General features: G+C 40.6%; 2 protein-coding genes across 6 annotated transcripts in view; one reads left to right on the forward strand and one right to left on the reverse strand.

The window, feature by feature from the left end:
• Window positions 1-9,313, reverse strand: part of LOC127005044 (calcium-transporting ATPase type 2C member 1-like) — a 41,890-nt gene extending 32,577 nt beyond the window's left edge. For 2 of the 5 annotated variants that reach the window (XM_050873496.1, XM_050873494.1), the window contains exon 1: window positions 9,121-9,313. In XM_050873496.1, coding sequence (XP_050729453.1) covers window positions 9,121-9,129 — 9 coding nt within the window. In that variant the 5' untranslated portion in view covers window positions 9,130-9,313. Of the gene's footprint in view, window positions 66-479; window positions 937-9,120 lie in introns of those variants that run through there. The other 3 variants (XM_050873491.1, XM_050873495.1, XM_050873492.1) reach the window with 2 other exon arrangements.
• A 6,298-nt stretch (window positions 9,314-15,611) lies between these two features.
• LOC127005283 (histone-lysine N-methyltransferase SETD1A-like) overlaps window positions 15,612-22,500 on the forward strand; it is a 43,824-nt gene continuing 36,935 nt past the window's right edge. Inside the window, exon 1 of the mRNA XM_050874077.1 lies at window positions 15,612-16,395. Coding sequence (XP_050730034.1) covers window positions 16,381-16,395 — 15 coding nt within the window. The 5' untranslated portion in view covers window positions 15,612-16,380. The remainder of the gene's footprint in view (window positions 16,396-22,500) is intronic.

Raw genomic sequence — 22,500 nt, forward strand, 5'->3', positions numbered from 1 at the left:
TCCTCGCCCACAACACACCGACGCACTTCTATCTCACTTCACACACTTCAGTAGATTAATACACCCTCCCTTCCTTGCCCACAACTCACTTCACACACTTCACTGCACAAACACAACCTTTCTTCCTTGCCCACAACACACTAACACACTTCTTTATGACCACACACTTTACACATCCTTTCCTCCTTGCCCACAACACACACACACACACACACACACACACACACACACACACACACACACACACACACACACACACACACACACACACATGCACTTCTATATCACTTCACACACTTCCCCTCTCACCACAAAACTACATGCAACCACTTTCCTTCTTAACATTTACTCTATTAACACATTCACTTTCTATCTTCAATATTTCAAGTACCACTCCCCAAACACTCTCTTTTGGGGGCTTCGAGAAATCACACCCAAACCCACACACACACACACACACACACCGCAACGAGAGGCACCTGAGGAGCACAATAGTCTAGCACACGCACTCCTTGATCGGGGTTCCTTGGTGCACTGACCTGGCCCTAGTCTGAAGGTGACAGCCTCTTATCAGGTGCACTATCTAGAGGGTTATCTGATGCTATACTAAGATCATAAACAGAACCTTGTGTATCTTGCACTTGTGGTGATATGGTTTAAATCTCAAATCTGTGACATAAGCAGGAATTTTTTTTTTACCTGTAATGTTATGCTTTGTATCATTAGTAAACCTGTGATATTATGATTTGTATCACTTAAACCTGTTATGAGTGATCATCTCATAAAGGTAAACTTGGGTGTATATGCCATAGATGCACATGGCCTCAGTGCTCATCTCTGTCACACTGATCCCTCAGCCTGTGGTGGGAGAGAACCCATTACCCTGGGACACAGGGCCAGTGTGAAGCCCAGGTTAGCACAGTTGACCTTCCCCGGTTTTCCCACGTAGCCATTTTTTGACCAGCTTGAAAGGGAGGATGAACAGCTGGGTAAGGTGCACGCCGACTGCCCAGGCCAGGATTTGAACCTAATTTATGTGTATTAATAGAATGCACTGAAATACATGTTAATCGTATGAAAAAAAGATTGAGAATAAGAAAAAGAGGGTAGTGGTTATCTCTTGGCAAACTCATGGGGGTTATGATATCTGTATAACGGAGACAAAATTAACCCTAGGCAGTAATTGGAGTTTATTGCTTATGATGAGACTTAATGGGTGAGATTAAGGGAATCATGCACACCAGACACATTAAATTCAGCTAGTCTATTACATTTGGCATTTCTTACTTTCTGGCTCCATCAAAAAAGAAGATATGCAACTAGTGGAAAAAAAAGATGGTAAACTATGATAAAAAGAGAGCAAGATAAAAACCAGCACAAAATACAGTTGTCTTTTATATTTGATAGTTTTCGCTGTGTGACTTTTTTGTTTTCGTTTCCACCAAAACGAGAAAAACACAACCAGTGACAAAAAAGATAATAAATACATGAATTAAAAATAAGACCTGTAAAGATAAAAAAGCAAAAAACAAAATGAAAAGCAACAGAAAATTCAATCAGTTACTTTTCTAAATTTGGTAGTCTTCACTTTTCGTCTCCATCAAAACAAGAAAAAATGTGACTAGCTGGAAACAGAGAGAGAAGAATAACCAAAGGCATGAAAGGAAGGAAGATTAAGGAGTGGTTTTATAGTGATGGAAAAAAAAAAAAAATAAATAAATAAATAAATAAACTAGTGAAAACGATAAACAAACAAAAATAACAAAACAGAGCAAAACGAAAAGCAATACAAAAAATAGTTAGTCTTATATAATTGCTATTTTTTTTCCCTTTCTGGCTATCAAAACAAAAAAGAAATGCAACTAATGACAAAAAAACAAATAAATAAATAACAAAAAATAGTTAGTCTTATATAATTGCTACTTTTTCACTTTCTGACTCTATCAAAACAAAAAAGAAATGCAACTAATGACAAAAAAACAAATAAATAAATAAATAACAAAAAATAGTTAGTCTTATATAATTGCCACTTTTTCACTTTCTGACTCTATCAAAACAAAAAAGAAATGCAACTAATGACAAAAAAATAAATATACCAATAAAAACTAAGCAAGTGAAGCATAATAAAAAGTAACATAAAACACAATTACTCGTTTAAAGTAATCAGTAATTTTTTCACTCTCTCGCTCTATCAAAAGCATGACGAAACACGATCACAATAGGGACAAAAAAAAAAAAAACACCGAGATACGCACCGATAAAAACACAGCGCAAGATAAAGTACCAGAGGAGCGTCATGGTGGTACTGGCGGCCCTGACCTCCTTGTTGCCTTGATCCCGAACACCTCCACCTCTCCCTCCCTCCATCCCTTACCTCCATATCTCCACCTTCTCTCCATTCCTCTCCATCTTTTGCCCCTATCTCTCCGGAGCTCTTCACAAGCACCTCCATTATTCTTTCTCTCCCTCTTCCCTCCATCTCTCCACTCTTGCCCCAGTCTCTCCGTTCCTGACAAGCACCTCCGTTATTCCTTCTCTCCCTCTTTCCTCCATCTCTCCACTCTTGCCCCAGTCTCTCCGTTCCTTACAAGCACCTCTGTTATTCATTCTCTCCCTCTTCCCTCCATCTCTCCACTCTTGCCCCAGTCTCTCCGTTCCTTACAAGCACCTCCGTTATTCATTCTCTCCCTCTTCCCTCCATCTCTCCACTTTTATAAGCACTTCCATTACTCCCTTCCTCTCTTTACCTTCCCTTTCCTCCACTTTTCCTAGCTCCTTCCTTCCCTCTTTCTTCCATGTTTTTTCCTTCCCCTTCCCTAGCACCTCCATTCCTCCTCCTCCTTCCTTCTTTCTCTTCCTCCCTCTTCCATACCATCTCCATTACTCCCTCCCTTCCTCTCCCCTTGCCTCCCTCCCTCCACCTGCATCTACACAAGCCTTTCATACCTTCATCTATGTTTCTCTAATGAGTCTAAACTGCTTATTGTATTTCTTCCACCTCCATAATCCACCCCCACCCAACAATAACACTCCACTACTAAGTCTCATGCCTGTATACCTGCATTCAGCTGACCTACATAACAGCACTTTACCCTCAGAAGTATAATAATGATTGCTCTGCTGCGCCTCTCATTATAAACAGTCAATATTAAAACAGTGAATGTCAACCCATCAGATGATATCAATGTGTAGCACCCCGCCCCCCTTCCCCCCCTCCCTTTTGAATAAGTATAGTCCCCTCTTTGATGGGCGATGTTTCATTCCTTTGTTTTCACTTCTTTGGTTAGGTGTAATGAATCTTCTGCCCTACTCTGCATCTATAATAATAATAATCTTTTTGTTCTACTTTAATAACTGACAACTCACTACTTTAGTCCCTCCTTTCTTTAATCCACTCTCCTCAATTGAAATAACAATCTTTTTCTTCTTTTTGTTTCCTCACAAGAACAGAAGACTAATAATAACTATATAATAACTACTAGACAAATAAATGATATTTCAAAGCTAAAAATCTAATAAATAAAAAAACTATAAAGAAGTTGATAAAAGAAAGGGGTTACTCAATTTTGTCCGTTCTTTACGATTGAATGAATATAAATTTCAAGTACAAACCAATAGTCATTTCCACTAACAGGCTAAACAACTATCAACAACAACAAATAAAAAAAAAAATAATAATAATAATAATGCATGGCCCTGACACATAAAACTAACCCTAATAAGAAACTAAACAATATAAAATTCCAAACACTCTCCTTCATAAATATAGACGACGCAACGAGACCAATTATAAAAACCAGTCCCGTGCATACTCGAGTCGGTATTCTCAGATGCCTTCACCTCCCACATCAACTATTTCCAAAGGCCAAAAGGGAGATCAACTGAGTTATAATGAGTGTGTTTTCAGGTTCAAGATACGGAAGAAGGGTCAAACTACCACCAGGATCATTAAAATACCCCTGGAAATGCCCCAAACTCCTACGAAAACCTTGTGAACTTGGACGCCAAAAGGTTTAAGAATCTGGTACTCGGCCCCTCAGACAGTCTATTATGACACTCCTCAAGGGCGTGTGGCTACGGCCTGATAACTCTTCCCTCGGAGCTGATAACCGACAAGAGTGTGAGGTAAGAAGGTGGACGGACCAACGCAACACAATAGAAAAACTCAATGACAGAACCGAACTCACCCTTACACTTCCTCCCTTCCTAACTCTTTATTTCCCATTCCCATTCATTTCTCCCTCTTCCATATATATATATCTAGTTTTCCTTTTTTCATTACAACAGACAGACAAATGCAACCACCCCCAGTAAAATTTAAAAACATAAACAAACTCTACCTCTTGAACTTCTTCCCTTCCAAACTCTTATTTCATGTTCCCATTTTGATAATTTCCATTCATCCCTCCTCCTTCGGTATTTCTAGTCTTCCTTTCTTCATTACGACAGACAGACCAACACAACACACTGGTAAATTTCAACAGCATAGCCAAACTCTCCCTTAAACTTCCTCCCTTCTGTTCTCTTTCATCTCAGTTCTGGTCTCTCTTTCCTATATTGATTCTTCCCATTCCTCCCTCCTTCTTTTGTATTTCTATTCTTCCTTTCTTCATTCGTTACATTTCATTTAATCTGTACCTTCTTCACTACAGAACCAACCTTTCCTTAAGAATTCAGACACACTCTTTCTCACAATGGAACCAACCTTTCCCTAAAATTCCATCCCTTTTCTTGCAATGGAACCAACCTTTCCCTAAAATTCCATCCCTTTTCTTGCAATGGAACCAACCTTTCCCTAAAATTCCATCCCTTTTCTTGCAATGGAACCAACCTTTGCCTAAAAATTTGTACCCTTTCTCATTCTAAATCAGGATAATGTAAAAGGAAAAAATCATGGGCAAAACCTCATTTCTACATAGGGGCAGCATGTTGTACAAATTTTTCTTCCTCTTTTAAAGCCCTAACTTGTATCCCCATAAATTATATCTGTTCAAGCTTAGCAACAAAACAGAGCTCTATACAATGTCATATCTATCAATACAAGGGAAAAAAAAAACTGAAGTGGGTCAAGATTGCGTTAGTTCTGCCCAGAGTGTGTGGCAAGAAACGGCAGTCTCACTTCCATTAGCCCGTCCGCTGCGATTGGAACGCATTTGGCTTTCACTGGTAGCCTGGTAACATCGAGTCCCAGGTCTTTTTCTGCCTCTGTGGTGGATAGTGGAGTGTTTCCCATGCAGTATTGATATGCTGGATATGCCCTCCCAACTTTCCAAGGTGCATGACTTTACATTTTTCATCACTGAATTGTAGCAGTCACTTTTTGATCTATTCCTGTAGCTTGGTGATGTCTTCTTGTAGGAAATCTGCAGTCAAGTGGTTAATGAAAAGAAAGAAATGAAGTGAAGAGGAGGAAAAGCTAGGAGGAGGACAAAAAGAAGAGGAAGAGAGAATGGGGAAAAAATATATATGAAAAAAAAAATATATATATAAGAATGAATCCAAGACAAATACAAAAACAAATGAAGAAATAAATGTTACTAAAAATTACAGGAAAAAAGGTTGAATGAAGAATAAGGAAAGAAAAGTTAAGTTCTACCCTTGAAATTATTATAGGAGGAGGAGGAGGAGGAAGAGGAGGAGGAGGAGGAGGTCATTGAGAAGGAAATGAAATGTAATGAGACTGTTATATCTATCCAGAGTCAATGGCAGGAAACAGCTACATACAACGTCACTTCCGTTATCAAAGAAGGAGAAAAATGAGGTAGTGGGAGCATGACAGTTGAATCCAAACTTAAAAAAAGAAGAAAAAACCAGTTGAATAATCCAAGGTTTGAAAAAAAAAAAAAAAAAAAAAAAATGGGCACAATGTCACTTCAATCAATGGAAAAAAAAAAAAAAAAGAAGCATGATGGAAGCCCTGAATAATCTTAAATGATGGACTTGTGGACTTAGTTATCTCTTATCTTGTGTGTCATTTACCTCTGTTCAGCTGTTAATGTATAGGACTATGAGTATGTAAGAGACTCCACAAGATTACCCTCCACCTATCTCTCTATCTGTCTCTGAATGAAATAAGCTCCCGGCCTCAGAGGTTCAGAGCAGCATGACTAAACCAACATCGTCTCATTACATTTAATTTTTTCCCTTTTTGTTTGTGGAAGTGAGATTTTACATTGCCGTTTCTTGCCACAAACTCTGGACAGAACTAATATATAATTCTGGCGCATCTCATTTTTCTCTCCAGACAAACGCGACTGCCATTTCTTCATCCATAATAATCTTTAATACAAGATATGCAGTGACTTGGCAGCCCTTTGTTATTGTTCACTTGGGTTTAGGGAGACCACTTAAGCTAGGACCATAGGGACTGAGTGGTTTGAATTTCTCTCTCCCTCTCTCCAACACACACAACATTGGGATTTAGAGTTGGGACCCCACAAGTGTAGCTCACATCCTGTATATCAAAACTAGGTACACACACACACACACACACACGGAGACGGGACCACACAAGCGTAAGGCCCAGGCCCCGTAAAACTACAACTAGGTAAATACACACACACACACACACACACACACACACATACAAAGAGTTAAACATGGAAAAGTAAATAAATTCTGGTTAGGTTCATCTGCGTTCCTGCCGAAGAGATGCTGAAAAGAAGCTTGTAATCACTCTGGTTAGCCAAAGTACATAACAGATAATTACAGTCTTATGAACACTCAAATATGCAAGGGTAAATGGTTTAGTCGTAATATTTGAAACCCTGAAAAACATTACTATTACACAGAAAAGTACCATGATAATAATTTCTCCATTTCTCCTATTCTACCCACACTGTACAACCTAGCCAATTTTAATGTTATCTTTACCTGCTTAATTAACATAGGCACATTTTCTATTAACCCACTTCTTACTATACCCTAGATAAAAAGAATAAGATGCCAACAATCCTACAAGTGTGAGAGACAATGAACTGGTGAATAAAACTGCAAAATATCAATCTGGCTCCTTAAGATATGCAATAAGAGAAGGAAAAGTAGACAAATTTGGAGCCATATTGTATCCTCCCAACATATGATTTGTAGTTTTTTTGACACAGAAATAGTAGAAAAAGATGCATCAGTAAGTAATAGGCTGAAATACACTGATCCTGCTCATTTAGATGCATAGATAAAAGAAAATATGTAAAAAGTTAAAAACCAAACCAGATTCACTCACTTAACGAAACCGACATACAGGTTGCAACTCTCTTGACACATACCAAATAAAAAAATATTATGCACATGAGAGACAAGGCTATAATACCCTAATCCCATTCATTTAGATGCACACAGAAGGAAAGACAAACCAAAACTGATCCATAGTCACTTAAGTTTGCATAAGATATACGGTTTGTGGCTCTTCTGACACAAAATTAGCAGAAAAATGACACATATGTGAGGAAATGCTGTAATATGCTAATCATGCTCATTTAAATGCATAGAGAAGGAGAGAAAAACTGACCCATATCCACCTAGTTTGCATAACAAACAAAGGTTGGTGGTTCTCCTGACACAAAATTAGTAGAAAAATAGATGTAATTGTGAGATAAAGGTTGTACTGCATTATCCCTGTTATTTAAATAGAAGGGAAGGGAAAGACAACCAAAACTGAACTACATTCCAGTAAATATTTCCTTTTATTGCCACCATATTTTGGGGGATTTATTGCTTGCATTTGATAGTTTTTCAGTTTAAGTGTATTGAGGCTTCACTTGCTGTGTAAATTATCAATAACCATAAATGACTATGACAAGTAGGTCAACATTGGTGTTATTGATGTGTCAATGTCTATCCTATTACTCAACCAACTGCTCTTCCATTGTCAGATCACTAACTACTAACCTTCAAACCTCCTGGAAAACCATAGAGAATGGTGTTGAGAAAACAACTGTGAAAATAGCAATACAATGTGTGTGCTAACCCATGCACATGCAGGAGGCAGAGCAGCCCACTGTGTCCCACAGCTCACCATGGCTAAAATCCAATAGGAGAGTTCACACTCTCACTCCCCTGCCCCTCATTAGGGTCACTAAAAGCAGAGCTGGGCGCGTTACTGGATTTGGGGTAGTCCGCTACCGCTCCTCCGCACCTCGGACGCAGGTAGTCTGCACCTGTACTTCCGCGCCTAAATTTTTTTCGCTCGGTCCGCTACTGTACCCAAAACTATTAAAGCACGCCTGAAAAAACTAGTCCACACCACAAAAATAAAACACGCTATTGACGCTACTATCCCCAGACACACTCCTGCTCCTGTCGCTATCGCCTCTTTTTACGTATCTGTCCATGTTTATTTGTAAACACTAAACACTAAACAATCGCAGTGAATCACTAAAAGTCAAAAGATTCTGAAAAGAAAAAGAAACTTTACACAGTGATCAGCTGGTAGCACACAGCCCGCCAAAATGCGCGAAAGTAATGCCGCAGACTGTTTGTCATGTTCGTTTTTTTTATCTTTGAAATTCTCAGGTGCGGAAGTCTGGACCCAAAATTTCGCCTATCCGCACCTGTTACTTCCACACCTTTGAAAACTTTCCGCACTTCCGGGCTTCCGCACCTTGTTTGACGGTCCGCAGGTGCGGAGGAACGAAGGTCCGAACCGAGGTGCGGAAGTGCCCAGGTATGACTAAGACACATGAATGGGTATGTAATTTCCTAACAGATGGGCTCTGGCCTCCTCCAGCTCTCTGTGTTTTCACATTTCTTTGCCCAGGGCATTGGCCATGTTAGGGTTATTATTCATTTGTTCAGTAAATGAGGCCTCAAAACCCTCACATGAACCAAAAAGCGACTATCAAATGGAAGAAAAATCACCAAAAATTGGAAGTGGCACTTAACCCAGGCGGCTGTGAGGGAAGTAAATACCCGTCCCTGCGTCAGGCCCGGGCCCCCGCCCCTCCGAGCGACGGCACCGAGGAGGCGGGAGCAGGACGATGACGAAGAGCTTCAGTGGATCAACCTTATTCACGCTGGTGCATCAATAAAGGAAAAAACAGGCAGTATCGTCGCCGCATTCCTCCCCGTCAGCTGTTGGTGGGCAGGCTGGACAAAAGCGTGGAGTGACAGCGCGGCACTCACCTTCCACATATGTCGAGAATTACGCCTCCATGACGCTCTGGCCGCCGGACACGTGAGGATAAGGATAAAGGGCGTCACATGGTGGAGCCGCACGCTATTCGGGGCTCCGGGACCAGGAAAAAAAGGAATAAATGTGGAGCACCGAAGGGACAGCTGACCGAGAGGCGAGAGCTGGATGGATTCTTCACTCTCTTCCACGGGGTGACTAATCTGGGAAACCCTTTTATTCACATTTTATCCCTGCTTTTCCCTTTCCTGTATCCTGTCCTTTCCCTTCCTCTTATCCTTATTATTTTCCTTGTCTCTTATTTTCTTTTTCTCATCCTTCCGTCAGTTAACCTCTATTTTTCCTCATTTTCCCTCATTATTACTGTCCTTTATTCTTCTTTTCCTTATCTCTCCCCTTGTTTTCCCTTATGTCTATCCTTTCTAATCTCTTCCTCTTTTCCTTCTTCTTTCCTTTATCTCTTATTTTCCTTTTTTCTTCCTTCCGTCAGCTAACCTTTTCCTCATATTTTCCCTCATTTTCCCTCTTTTATACTGTCCTTAATCTTCCACTTTTCCTTATCTCTCCCCTTGTTTTCCCTTATGTCTATCCTTTCCAGTCTCTTCTTCTTTTCCTTAAACTTTCCTTTATCTCTTATTTTCCGTTTTTCTTCCTTCCGTCCTTTTCCGAGGGATGAATAATCAGTGACATCATATTTTCCTCATCTCTCCCCTTGATTTCCCTTATTTTCTTCCTCTTAATTCTTTCTATTCCTCTTTTCCTTATTCTTTCCATTCCTTTTTCTTGTCCTTTTTTCTTCCTCTCGTCACTGATTTGTCACCCCGTGGAAAAGAATGAAAGACAGGAAAAGGGAAAGAAAACTGATTAAGGAAAGGGCAAGGACAGCGGGAAAGAAAGGAAAGGATATGGATAATAGGGAAAAAGGGAGAACAAGGAAAATAGGAGATTACACATTAGTTCTCCCTGGAAATAATATCTAGAAAATGGTTCCTGTGCAGCGCCAACTCTTTTATTTTCCAACCATTTTCATTATTATATATTTTGCTGGTGAAATCATACGCATTTATTAATTTGGTAACTATAGATCAAAGGTTTTTTTATTATTCTTAAACTATACAGAGAAGACATTGGGGAACAAGTGGATTGGGAAAAGGAAAATGGAGGGGTTAAGATACTAGGTTACTGGTGAAATCATACGTATTTATTCATTTGGTAACTTTAAATCAAAGGTTTTCATCATTCTTAAACTATACAGAGAAGACATTAGGGAACAAGTGGATAGGAAAAGAGAATACGGAGAGGTTAAGATATTGCAAAGGTAAGAACAGGAATCAACACTTCTAATCTCTCTTATCTGTTGCTGTTGTTGGTGGTTTTATCTCATAAGTGAGTGTTAATTTTCCCGAGTCTTGTGTAGATAACTGTCTGGAAGGCTAATGATAATGATAAACCGTATACATATATATATCTATACCTATTTATATCTATATTTAGCAATAGTATACATATGTAGTCAAGATCGCAAAGTCAGTTTCTTGTTGCAGTTTATTAAGTAACTCCAAAATGTATTCGTGTGTGTGTGTGTGTGTGTGACAAACATTAACAGCAGCAATCATCTTCGTCATCTACATTATCTATATATCCTGTAATATACTTTTTTTCATTATTATTCATTCATTTTCAGTACAGGGATAAGGACTAATAACAGCTGTGTGTGTGTGTGTGTGTGTGTGTGTGTGTGTGTGTGTGTCAGTGTGTGTGTGTGTGTCTGTGTGTGTGTGTGTGTGTACGTGTCACCACCAAGCATATATTACACAGCAGGTGGTGGCTATCAACATGCGTGTGTCACTTACATAATTATAGTCCTGTAAATTATGTGTCATGTGTAATTGTCAAGAGATGGAGGAGTGAAACAAGAGAAAATAATGGTGCGTCAATACCCTTTTTTTCTACTTATATATCAGAGGAAGCAATCGAGAACAATATAATGATGATGAAAAATAAATAAAAGCAACGAAGTAAAAAAAAAAAGGGCAGCAAAACTCTCTTACCCCTTATAAAAAGACTTGTTTCGGGCGGTTACACGAACATTAATATTTCTCTTTTTATTGTGTTATTTGTCTACTAATGCAAGAAAGAAGAGCTCGGGCATATTTGGGTAATGTGTTTATTTATTATTATTATTTTTTTTACAGGAAAGAAAGCAGCTCAATGGCATAAAAAAAGTGAATAAAGAAAATCCCACTAAACGCTGCTCCTAAAAAAGATGAAAGAGTGGACAATTGAGAGGTCAAATTCGTTTACTATATGAATACACCGAGGGAGAAACATGGATCAGTCCCCAATTTATAAGCCAACACACACTCAAGCGTCTCACTGGGAACAATAAATAATTAAAAAGATGAAAGAGTGGACAATAGAGAGGTCAAATTCGTTTACTATATGAATACACCGAGGGAGAAACATGGATCAGTCCCCAATTTATAAGCCAACACACACACAGACGTCTCACTGGGAACAATAAATAATTAAAAGATGAAAGTAAAGAATGGACAATAGAGGGGTCAAATTCGTTTACTATATGAATACACCGAGGGAGAAACATGGATCAGTCCCCAATTTATAAGCCAACACACACACAGACGTCTCACTGGGAACAATAAATAATTAAAAGATGAAAGTAAGAGTGGACAATAGAGAGCTCAAATTCGTTTACTATATGAATACACCGAGGGAGAAACATGGATCAGTCCCCAATTTATAAGCCAACACACACACAGACGTCTCACTGGGAACAATAAATAATTAAAAGATGAAAGAGTGGACAAAAGATTAAGAGAGGTCAAATTCGTTTACTCTATGAATAAACCGAGGGAGAAACATGGATCAGGTCAACGCCCCCAATTTATAAGCTAACACACACGCGTCTCACTGGGAACAATTAGCATATCTACAGCTCTCAGAGGGACATCTAAAACCCACTTCGTCAACCTCATTCCCATCCACCGTTGCCAGGTTATCGTACTCAGACTATAGTATTTACCGGTTTCTGACGCCTAACTATTGCCGAGAGACATCAGGATCTAACTCTTTTAATGATAACTATAAAAGAGTCTCGTTACTGGGTCCCTGAAGACAGTTTTGGGGCAGGAAGTCGGGAAAGATAAGCGACTGAGTACGACAATCTGGCACCGTTGCTCCCATCTATCTTTTATACTAATGCACATAGCTGCTCCCGTACAGGGCTCGAGGCAATAGCGTAATAATGGCCTAATTTGCTATGCTTGTGAGATGTCGAATTATCAGGTCCGTTATTAGTGCGAGTGTGAGGACAAGTGCGCCGCTGGACTGAAGACTTACCTACCTTTCCATTTGTCCTTAATATCTTTCAGTAATACGTACCTATGTTTCTTTATCCACCTTTTTATATCTACTTATCTATATCTATATCTATTCATATCTATCTATCTATTTATCTATGATCAATTACCTTATAGTGTATTGTGTATTAATCGTACCTAGCCTACTCTGACGATTTAGAATGCGTATAAAAAATATCTTTCAGTAATTAAAAACTATCAATCAATCAATCAATCAATCAATCGTATCTATCTTTCTTTATTCATCTTTTTATATCTACCTATCTATATCTATATCTATTCATAACTATCTATCTATATCTGTCTATCTATCTATCTATATCTATTCAGATCAATCTATCTATCAATCTATCTATCTATCTATCTATCTATGATCAATTACCTTATAGCGTATTGTGTATTAATCGTACCTAGCCTACTATGACGATTTAGCGTATAAAAAAAGGCGGATAGTGAACCAACATTGCTGCGGAATAGAGGTAAGAGACGGTCAGTAGGAGGGGAGTTATATTATGAGAGAAAAATAAAAGCCTTTAACTCAACTCGGTCTAATAAAATCGAGTGATATATGAGATGCAGACTCCATAATTACGTACAAGGATAAGGATTAGCCTAACTTTTTACTCTCTCTCTCTCTCTCTCTCTCTCTCTCTCTCTCTCTCTTTGTGCGTGGGTGAAAAATGGCAGGAAACATACACATTAACTACAATAGACGATTATAGATGTAAGGATTCTCTCTCTCTCTCTCTCTCTCTCTCTCTCTCTCTCTCTCTCTCTCTCTCTCTCTCAGCACACATACTATTTGACAAGGCTTTCGTGGGCGTTGTGGACATTTCCAGGGGTAGTTTTATGACCGTGGTGGTATTTTGACCCTTCTTTTGTACCATGAACCTGAAGAAACACATATTTGACAAGGCTTTCGTAGGCGTTGTGGGCATTTCCAGGGGTAGTTTTATGACCCTGGTGGTAGTCTGACCCTTCTTCTGAACCATGAACCTAAAGAAACACATATGACAAGGCTTTCGTAGGCGTTGTGGGCATTTCCAGGGGTAGATTTATGACCCTAGTGGCAGTTTAACCCTTCTTCTGTATCATGAACCTTAAGAAGCACATATTTGACAAAGCTTTCGTAGGCGTTGTGGGCATTTCCAGGGGCAGTTTTATGACCCTGGTGGTAGTCTGACCCTTCTTCTGTACCTTGAACTTAAAGAGACATATTTGACAATGCTTTCGTAGGCGTTGTGGGCATTTCCAGGGGTATTTTTTTTTTTACCCTGGTGGTAGTCTGACCTCTCTGTACCGTGAATGTAAAAAAAAACATATTTGACAAGGCTTTCGTAGGCGTTGTGGGCATTTCCAAGGGTAGTTTTATGACCCAGGTGGTATTTTGACCCTTCTTCTGTACCATGAACCTAAAGAAACACATATTTGACAAGGCTTTCGTAGGCGTCGTGTGCATTTCCAGGGACAGTTTTATGACCCTGGTGAACCTAAAAAAACACATATTTGACAAGGCTTTCGTAGGCGTCGTGGGCATTTCCAGGGATAGTTTTATGACCCTGGTGGTAGTCTGACCCTTCTTCTGTACCGTGAATGTGAAAAAATCACTCATGAAAAACCCGATTAATTTCCTTTTCGGTTTGTGGAAATAGTTGACGTGGTAGATGGAAGCGACTGAGGATACCAACCCTTCCGACATTGCCTGCCCCCCTCCCCCCCTCCCCCCCGCCTGCGTCACGCCTTCATTTATTTACCCACACACGTCAACGCAAGACGCTTCACGCCTGACATTTGCGTAGCCTCCCCGCCATTAATAATAACACGTAACTAAGGCAGGTGGACTCAGGTAAGGGGCAGGTATATATAAGCATCTTCATGGTCCTATCACCCAAGTAGGCCTATACTTGACAAATGAAATATTTCTTAGATGGTAGCCTGCCGTTCTCACCACCTGGTTGATCTGGTCTTTGAATGATAGTTTACAGTCAATTATCACACCTAAATCTTTGACTGACTTTTTTACAGTCCTATGGGTCGTATTATAAAACATTTCGTTATCCAAAAACACCAATTTGACAAGAATTTCATAGGAGTCGTGGGCATTTCCAGGAGTAGTTTTATGATCCTGGTGGTAGTGTGACCCTGCTTCTGTACCGTGAACCTGAAGAAACAATCACTAGAACCCGACTAACCCCCTCTTTGACCTTTAGAAATAGATGATGTGAGAACCAAAAGTATCTGATAATACCGACCATAGTGTTATCCTTAACCCGAAGATTGATTGATTGATTGATTGTTTATTGTTGCAGGTAAACAACAATAAGGGAGAAGGGAGGACGAAGAGTGGAAATATCTAGTCTCCTGAGATCCTTGTCCTTCCCCACAATCAAACCGTCTTAAAAAATGCTCGTCTGCAATAATGATAAAAAAAGCACAGCACACACATCCCTCAAACGCCGTAACAATGCGTCGATACCCATGAATTAGTCCCATGACCGGCTTGCCTGCTGTCTCATTCTCCCTCACCCCTTCGTATGTGCGTTAAACAGTCATTCTGGACTTACAACAACCCTCAGTGAATAAAGAACAATACTAAAACTCTTCACGATGACAAGATATACTAATGAAGAGGTGGTAATAGGTTTGTGTTGACAGGAGAGAGAAAAGAGCAATTAGTCTTACGTTTGGCAGGCATTCTCTCTCTCTCTCTCTCTCTCTCTCTCTCTCTCTCTATCCTGAGCAAATAATGGGAGTGAGAGAACGTGATACAGAAATGAAGATACTGAAACTCATAAGAACGATAACAATTACTGATGAAGAGACGATAATAAGGGAAGAAGAGAGAGAATAAGGGAGAAAGAAGAGAGAAAAAGAGGATATAATCGTACTTCTGGCATGCATCCCTATCCTCCTCTCTCTTTCTCTCTCCTTCCGAAGCAAATACAAGAGAGTGAGAGAACGTGATAAAGAAATAACAATACGGAAACTCTTAATAACGCCACGACATAAAGGAAAGGCGATAATAATGGAGAATGAAGAGAGAGAGAAAGAGGAAATAATCGTACGTCTGACACCAAGAGAGAGAGAGAGAGAGAGAGAGGTGTATAGGGAGAGCGCGAGAGCCAGAGCCGAAGTGTGAGTGAACGCGATAACACCCTAAGTCACTAACCCGCCCCGTGACACACCACAGAGAGCAGAACACACGAGAAAACGGAGATATACGCCATTACTTGACCTTTCAGCCTCACCAACGGGATCACAAATAAGCAAGACATAAACCAAGTGAAATAAAACCCAGAAAAAAACGCGAAAATGAAACTTGTACCCACTTGACCCTCTCCTGTGATAGACAAAACAACAGAAAATAGATATAAACACGATAATTTGACCTCTGCCCCAGTCTCCCAAGCATATAAGACAAATAAAACCGATACAAAACCAAGAAAAACACAGTAAAACGAAACAATTCAAGCCCCATGTGCACTGATCAAGGGATGCAAACAGATTAAACAAGAAAACAGAGGAAAAACAGAGACAAACGGGGACACAACCTCTCAAACACAGCAACGGGATCACAACACGACCAAACCAAACCAAAGTGAAATAAAACCAGAAAAAACACACTAAAACAATATAATTCCAGTCTCATGTGCACTGGGCGAGGAATGCGGGGTATGAGAGGTGCGGAGTGAGGAAATAAGAGCCCCGGAGCAGTATGTGGAGGCTTGGAGGAAGGAAAAACAAGGAGGGTCTTGTGTGGGCAGGAGAGCGGGTTGAGGCGGGCGTGGCAGCTACGGGAACATAACACTGCGTTTTTGTATAAGCTTGTAGTGTTGTTTTGAAGAGTGGTGGACTTGGTGCTGCGTCTTGGGTATGGAGGTGACGAATGTGAGTACTGACATGTGATTGTGCTGGTTAGATAGTTATAGTTGGTTAGGTAGTTGTAATGTAGTTAGTAAGTTTGGTTAATTAATTGATAGATGTGATGTATTGAAATGTGTTACTTAATTCGTCAGTTAGATTGTTAGGTGCTTATAATTAGATAGTCAATTAGTTAGTGTGTGTGTTATGGTATATAGTGATATATACGTTGTTTAATTGTTTATATGTATACGTATGTGTGTGTTTATTAATGTATTATCGTTGGAATATAAGTAGTTAATTTTTTTTTTTTTACGTCTATGCCTATAGCGCCGGTAGGCTTGCTTGAGGGGCCTGGATGGTATTCGACCCCAGCCCGTCATAGCGCAGGCAAGTGTTTATAGTGGCGCCATCTTCTCTTGGCTCATGCTGCCCCCCGGAACTCCTTCTTGATTCACTTGGACGGTTTCCTCTAGAGTCGGGGTTGATGAGTGGTCTTGAGGACAGCATGTGGGTAGTTTTAAGCCACTCGGCGGTGACTGAAAATCCTAGGTGGTAGCGTGGGGATTCGAACTCGCGTCGTCCATCACGTGGTGAATGTGGGCCCAGCACGCTACCACTCAGCCACCGCCTACCCTGTATATGACATTGCAGTAACTGAACTTGTGTGGAAATTCCATGTGCTTGACTGGACTTTCCGGTGACTTAACACACACACACACACATGCACACAGACGCACACACACACACCTCAGACTCTGCATGGTAACTGACTGACTGACTGACCGATTAACTGACTGACTGACGGCTGGCTGCCTGGTTTAAAAGTTTAGAGTTTAGACAGTCTGATGGGGGTTTCTCATGAGAGTTTCCTCCGAGTTTCGTGACAGCATCAGCTTCTTCTGACACGCTGGGAAAGGGAAACGCCGGTAAAAAGTTTTGTCTTCCATGAGAAATTAGTTTGACCAGAAAAAAAATATAGTTTGGGAAATTTTAACTCGATGAGAATAGATGTAATTAGTAGAGATGGTTGAGTAGTAGTAGTAGTAGTAGTAGTAGTAGTAGTAGTAGTAGTAGTAGGAGTAGTAGTAGCCTTAGTAATAATTATAGGAGGAATATGAAGAGGGTATAGTAGTAGTAGTAATAGTAGTAGAAGTAGTAGTAGTAGTAGTAGTAGTAGTAGTAGTAGTAGTAGTAGTAGTAGTAGTAGTAATTGTAGAAGGAGGAATAAGAAAAGAAGAAGTCGAATGAATTAACACACACACACACACACACACACACACACACACACACACACACACACCTTCCTGTTTTTGACATAAAGGAGAAGGGGGGGAGGGAGGGAGAAGGATGTTTGTGCTTGCTATCACCTGTGTGTGTGTGTGTGTGTGTGTGTGTGTGTGTGTGTGTGTGTGTGTGTTTGTGATTCAGGATACAAACAACAATCTGCATACCTCTTGTTTGTATTGACCTCACAAGCAAACGTAGTAGTAGTAGTAGCAGTAGCAGTAGCAGTAGTAGTAGTAGCAGTAGTAGTAGTTGTAAGCTTCGCCCTTTCTTCTACACTGGCCAAAAAGGAACTGAATAATATGGTGTGTGTGTGTGTGTGTGTGTGTGTGTGTGTGTGTGTGTGTGTGTGTGTGTTAGCTCACCTGTCCCCGTCGACACCTGTTTTGGCGCTGTTGTGGAATTTCTCTCTCTCTCTCTCTCTCTCTCTCTCTCTCTCTCTCTCTCTCTCTCTCTCTCTCTCTCTCTCTCTCTCTCTCACCTGCCCTCCACACCTGTCCGAATCATCTATGGAACACGTGGCTCTTTCAAACCGGTTGTAGAGTTGGTTTGTATCCCTTATAAATTCTCTCTCTCTCTCTCTCTCTCTCTCTCTCTCTCTCTCTCTCTCTCTCTCTCTCTCTCTCTCTCTCTCTCTCTCTCTCTCTCTCTCTCGGCAAGCAGAGCGTATTGATGACTGTGAATACTTGATGACTTGAGTATTTCTAGGTCCTTTTTTCCTCCCCCTTTCCTCTCTTCCTCCTCCTTCCCTCTCTTCCTCCTCCTTCCTTCCATTATCTAACTCCCCTTCTCCCTATCCCTATTCGTATCTTCTCTCCCTTCCAAACCTTCTTTCCTTCTCTTCCTTCCATTCGTCTTTCTACCTTGCTCTCCTCTCCCTTTCTTCCCTCTTTCCCTTCCTTTCCTTCCTTCTTTTCTTCCTTTCCTCCTTCTCCTCTCTCCTTTTCTCTCCATGTCTTTCATCCTATCTCTTCTCTTCCCCTTTTCTTCCCTTCTTTCCCTTCTACATTTTACGTCATTTTTCAGTCATCCATTCTATCTCTTTTTTTCTTCCCTTTTTTTCCCTCCTCTCCTTTTTCTTCCCTTTCTCCCTTTTATCCAGCCCTTTCCTCCTTCTCTTCCTTTCTCTCTATCGTAACCTTTCTTTACTCCTTTTCATCCCTCCCTTCTCTTCACTTCTTCCCCTTCCATTCTTCTCTTTCATTTTCATCACTATCCTTTCCGTCTACCCTTCCTTCCATCAATCGTTCCCATCCATCCCCCTTCTTCCCCTCCCTCCCCCCTCTCCCTCCCCCTTCCCCCTTCTGGATCAATACAGTTTGTCACCTCAAGTCCAGATTCCTTCGTGTGTGGCTACCCAGCTAAGTAACGAGAGAGAGAGAGAGAGAGAGAGAGAGAGAGAGAGAGAGGGGGGGGGGGAATAGGGGTTAAGTTTAAGGACGAGAAGGAAGAAAGGAAGGAGAATTATGGTGAAGGACTGAAGAAAGAGAGAGAGAGAGAGAGAGAGAGAGAGAGAGAGAGAGAGAGAGAGAGAAACAGACAGACAGACAAACAAACATAAACAAATAATCAACAAACTTTGCACGAACTTTTTTTTTTTTTTCAAGAGCAGAATATCCTAAAATAATACTTCGACATTTCCCTGTAAAAAAAAAAAAACACAAAAAAAAACTAACTAACTAATTAAATCGTCGTATATCTTAAAGTACAGAATGTTAATAAAAGTCACTCAAATATTTCCCGTGCAGACATGACTTAAAGAAAAATAAATAAGTCATGTCATATATATTCTTTGGTGCGGATGATCCTGAGGTAAATCACGTCATGTTTTTTTTACTGCAGATTATCCCACAACGAATCACGTCACACTTTTTAGCACGGATCAACGTAGAACGATTCGTGTCACAATTTTTTAGTGTGGATTATCCTTGAAATGAATGTCATATTTTTAAGTGCATTTCATCCTACAAGAACGCTGAGATCCCTCCTTACCCCGATATGCCTTGAGGACGCACGCTAATCAGATGGTCGTATTCTCAGGCGATTTCGGAGCTCACAACATATGAGGCACTCAGGGTCGTATTTTAAAACATTTCGTCGCCCAAGTTCACATATTTGACATGGCTTTCGTAGGAGCTGTTGGCCTTTCCAAGGGTAGTTTTATGACCCTGGTGGTAGTTTGACCCTTCTTCTGTGCCATGAACCTTAAAAAACACTCATGACAACCCGATTGACCCCCTCTTTGACCCTTAGCAATAGTCGATGTGAGAAGCGATGGTGTCTTAAAATACAGCCCTTAGGACGGTTTTCTTAACCCGTACGCTGCGAATAGCACGGATTTGGCCTTCACTGGTAGCCTGGTAACATCGAGTCCCAGGTCTTTCTCTGCCTCTGTGGTGGATAGTGGAGTGTTTCCCTTGTGGTATTGGTATGCTGGATTTCCCCTCCCAAGGTGCATGACTACATTTTTCTTCACTGAGTCGTAGCAGACACTTTTTGTTCCATTCCTGTAGCTTGATGATGTCTTCTTGTAGGAAATCCACAGTCAAGGGGTTAATTAAGGGGTTAATTAAGGGGCAAATTTTCCGTAGATCTTCAGTCAAACCACGATTTCCGCTGGCGTGGTTCTCATATTTCCGTGGTTTTCTGACGTGTCCACGATCTTCCAAAGCTACAGTAGATTTCACCGAAGGACGACGGTATTACTCACCATCATCATCAGCAGCAGCAATAACAAGAAACAAATGAGAACCACGCAGCGGAAATCGTGGTTTGACTGAAGATCCACGGAAAATTTGCCCACTTCTCACATCAGCTATTTCCAAAGTTCATAAAGGAGCTCAGTCGGGTCCTCATGAATGTTTCTTTAGGTTCATGGTACAGAAGAAGGGTCACACTACCACAAGGGTCATTAAACTACCCGTGAAAACTCCTCAAACTTCTACGAAAGTCTTGTCAAATATGTGGGCGCTGAAATGTTTAATATGACCCTTAGTAACATAGAGCCGATTTCACAGTCCAACACAGTGTCTTCGTAACAGCCCGAACCAAACTATAGAATCCCATACAATCCAAAATGGGGAGGTCTTCGATGCCACACTAAATACACAAGACTTTCTTGTGTAGTTTCGTCAAATTTGTGAACTTAAATATAAACACCAGTCACTATACAAGGAAATTTCGAAGGCTCTGGTGTTGGTTTGGGAGCTTACTAACCCATCATGGGGAACTGTGAAACTGGCCCATAGTGTACCAAGCGCCATCGTCACCTTCGTAAACAAACCGCCGAAGTCATTATTTTCTACTTTACAGGAAATCAGAAAATAACTGTCATTATCTCCTTTGGCTTAAGGGGGGGTTGCCTTAAAATTAAAACATATACATTTACTTATTCTTGAGATAAATACATAAGGGTTTTAAGTTAGGGGATGTTGATAGAGAGAAAAACAATGGTTTAATAGAAGAGGTACTGAAAGAAAACGGGGTTCGGGTTGCCGTACCCAGAGCTTTAAAGGGGGGTGGGGTTGTTTTCCAAATAAATGTGGACCTTTGTAGCCACTAAGAACAAAATGAACAGGCAGGAAGAGGAGGAAGAGGAAAAGGGGAGAAAAAAAGGAAAATAAGAGAAGACGAGAGAGAGAGAGAGAGAGAGAGCGGCGAGCGAAACGAACAGATCAGCTGGGGGGGAGGGGGTCGGGGATTTGAACAACTGACATTTCTGGGTACATTTTCCTGCTGTCAAAACGAAAAAAATTGACTTGTAACATTTTTTTTTACTTTTTGACTCGGAAAGTGGACCATTTAGCAGATGCTGGGGTCGTCTGCTTTTTCACGTTCACGGTGCAAAAGTCGTCCATGGAAATACCCACAACAGCCTCTACGAAAGCCTTGTCAAATACGTTTAAAAGCTCCCAAATGTCTGAGAATATGGACCTAATAATGTTGTAGTGCAGCAAGCTCTTAAAGGCGCTCAATGGGCTCTGTCAGTGTGTGTGTGTGTGTGTGTGTGTGTGTGTGTCGCTGAGGGGAAATTGCACACCGCCGGAGGGAAAGTAGGAAAATTAACGCACTTTTCCCTCTTTTCCTCTTATTTTCCTTTCCCTCCTTTCTCTTTTTTTTTTTTTTTTTTTAAGAGCGCACGCCGAGTTTTGTAAGTATGGGTTGTGTTAATGGTTCTCTCTCTCTCTCTCTCTCTCTCTCTCTCTCTCTCTCTCTCTCTCTCTCTCTCTCTCTCTCTCTCTCTCTCTCTCTCTCTCTCTCTCTCTCTCTCCTTTTCCCTTATTTTCCTTTTTTCTCCCCTTTTCCTCCTCCTCCTCTTCTTGTTCTTGCTCTTCTTCTTGTTCTCTTTGTTCTTGTTGTTCTTGTTCTTCTTTATCTTCTTCATCTTGGTTTTGTTTCTCTTCTTCTCGTTCTTCTTCTTCTTCTTCTTTTTCTTCTTCTTCTTCGTCTTCTTCTTCTTCTTCTTCTTCTTCTTCTTCTTCTTCTTCTTCTTCTTCTTCTTCTTCTTCTTCTTCTTCTTCTTCTTCTTCTTTCTCCTCCTCCCATATATGAATAGTATCTTGTCTTAAATCTTTTCCTGTTTCACAACGATTTATATTCAACCTCACATCTTCCTCCTCCTCCTCCTCCTTCAAACCGGTCCAATCCACCTTCTATTCCACCTCATCTTGTTCTCCTTACTGACTCCATAAGGAACTGTCAGCGTGAGATGGTGAGCATTGAAGGGCTGTGAGGGTCCAGTTGTCCACACATGACTTAGCAAAACCCTGTCAGTCTGAGGTGGTAAGTGTTGAAGGGTTGTGACGGTCTAGGGAAGAAGATGAAGAAGAAGAAGAAGAAGAAAAA

This window comes from Eriocheir sinensis, chromosome 29 (assembly GCF_024679095.1).
Source record: "Eriocheir sinensis breed Jianghai 21 chromosome 29, ASM2467909v1, whole genome shotgun sequence".
Taxonomy (NCBI): domain Eukaryota; kingdom Metazoa; phylum Arthropoda; class Malacostraca; order Decapoda; family Varunidae; genus Eriocheir; species Eriocheir sinensis.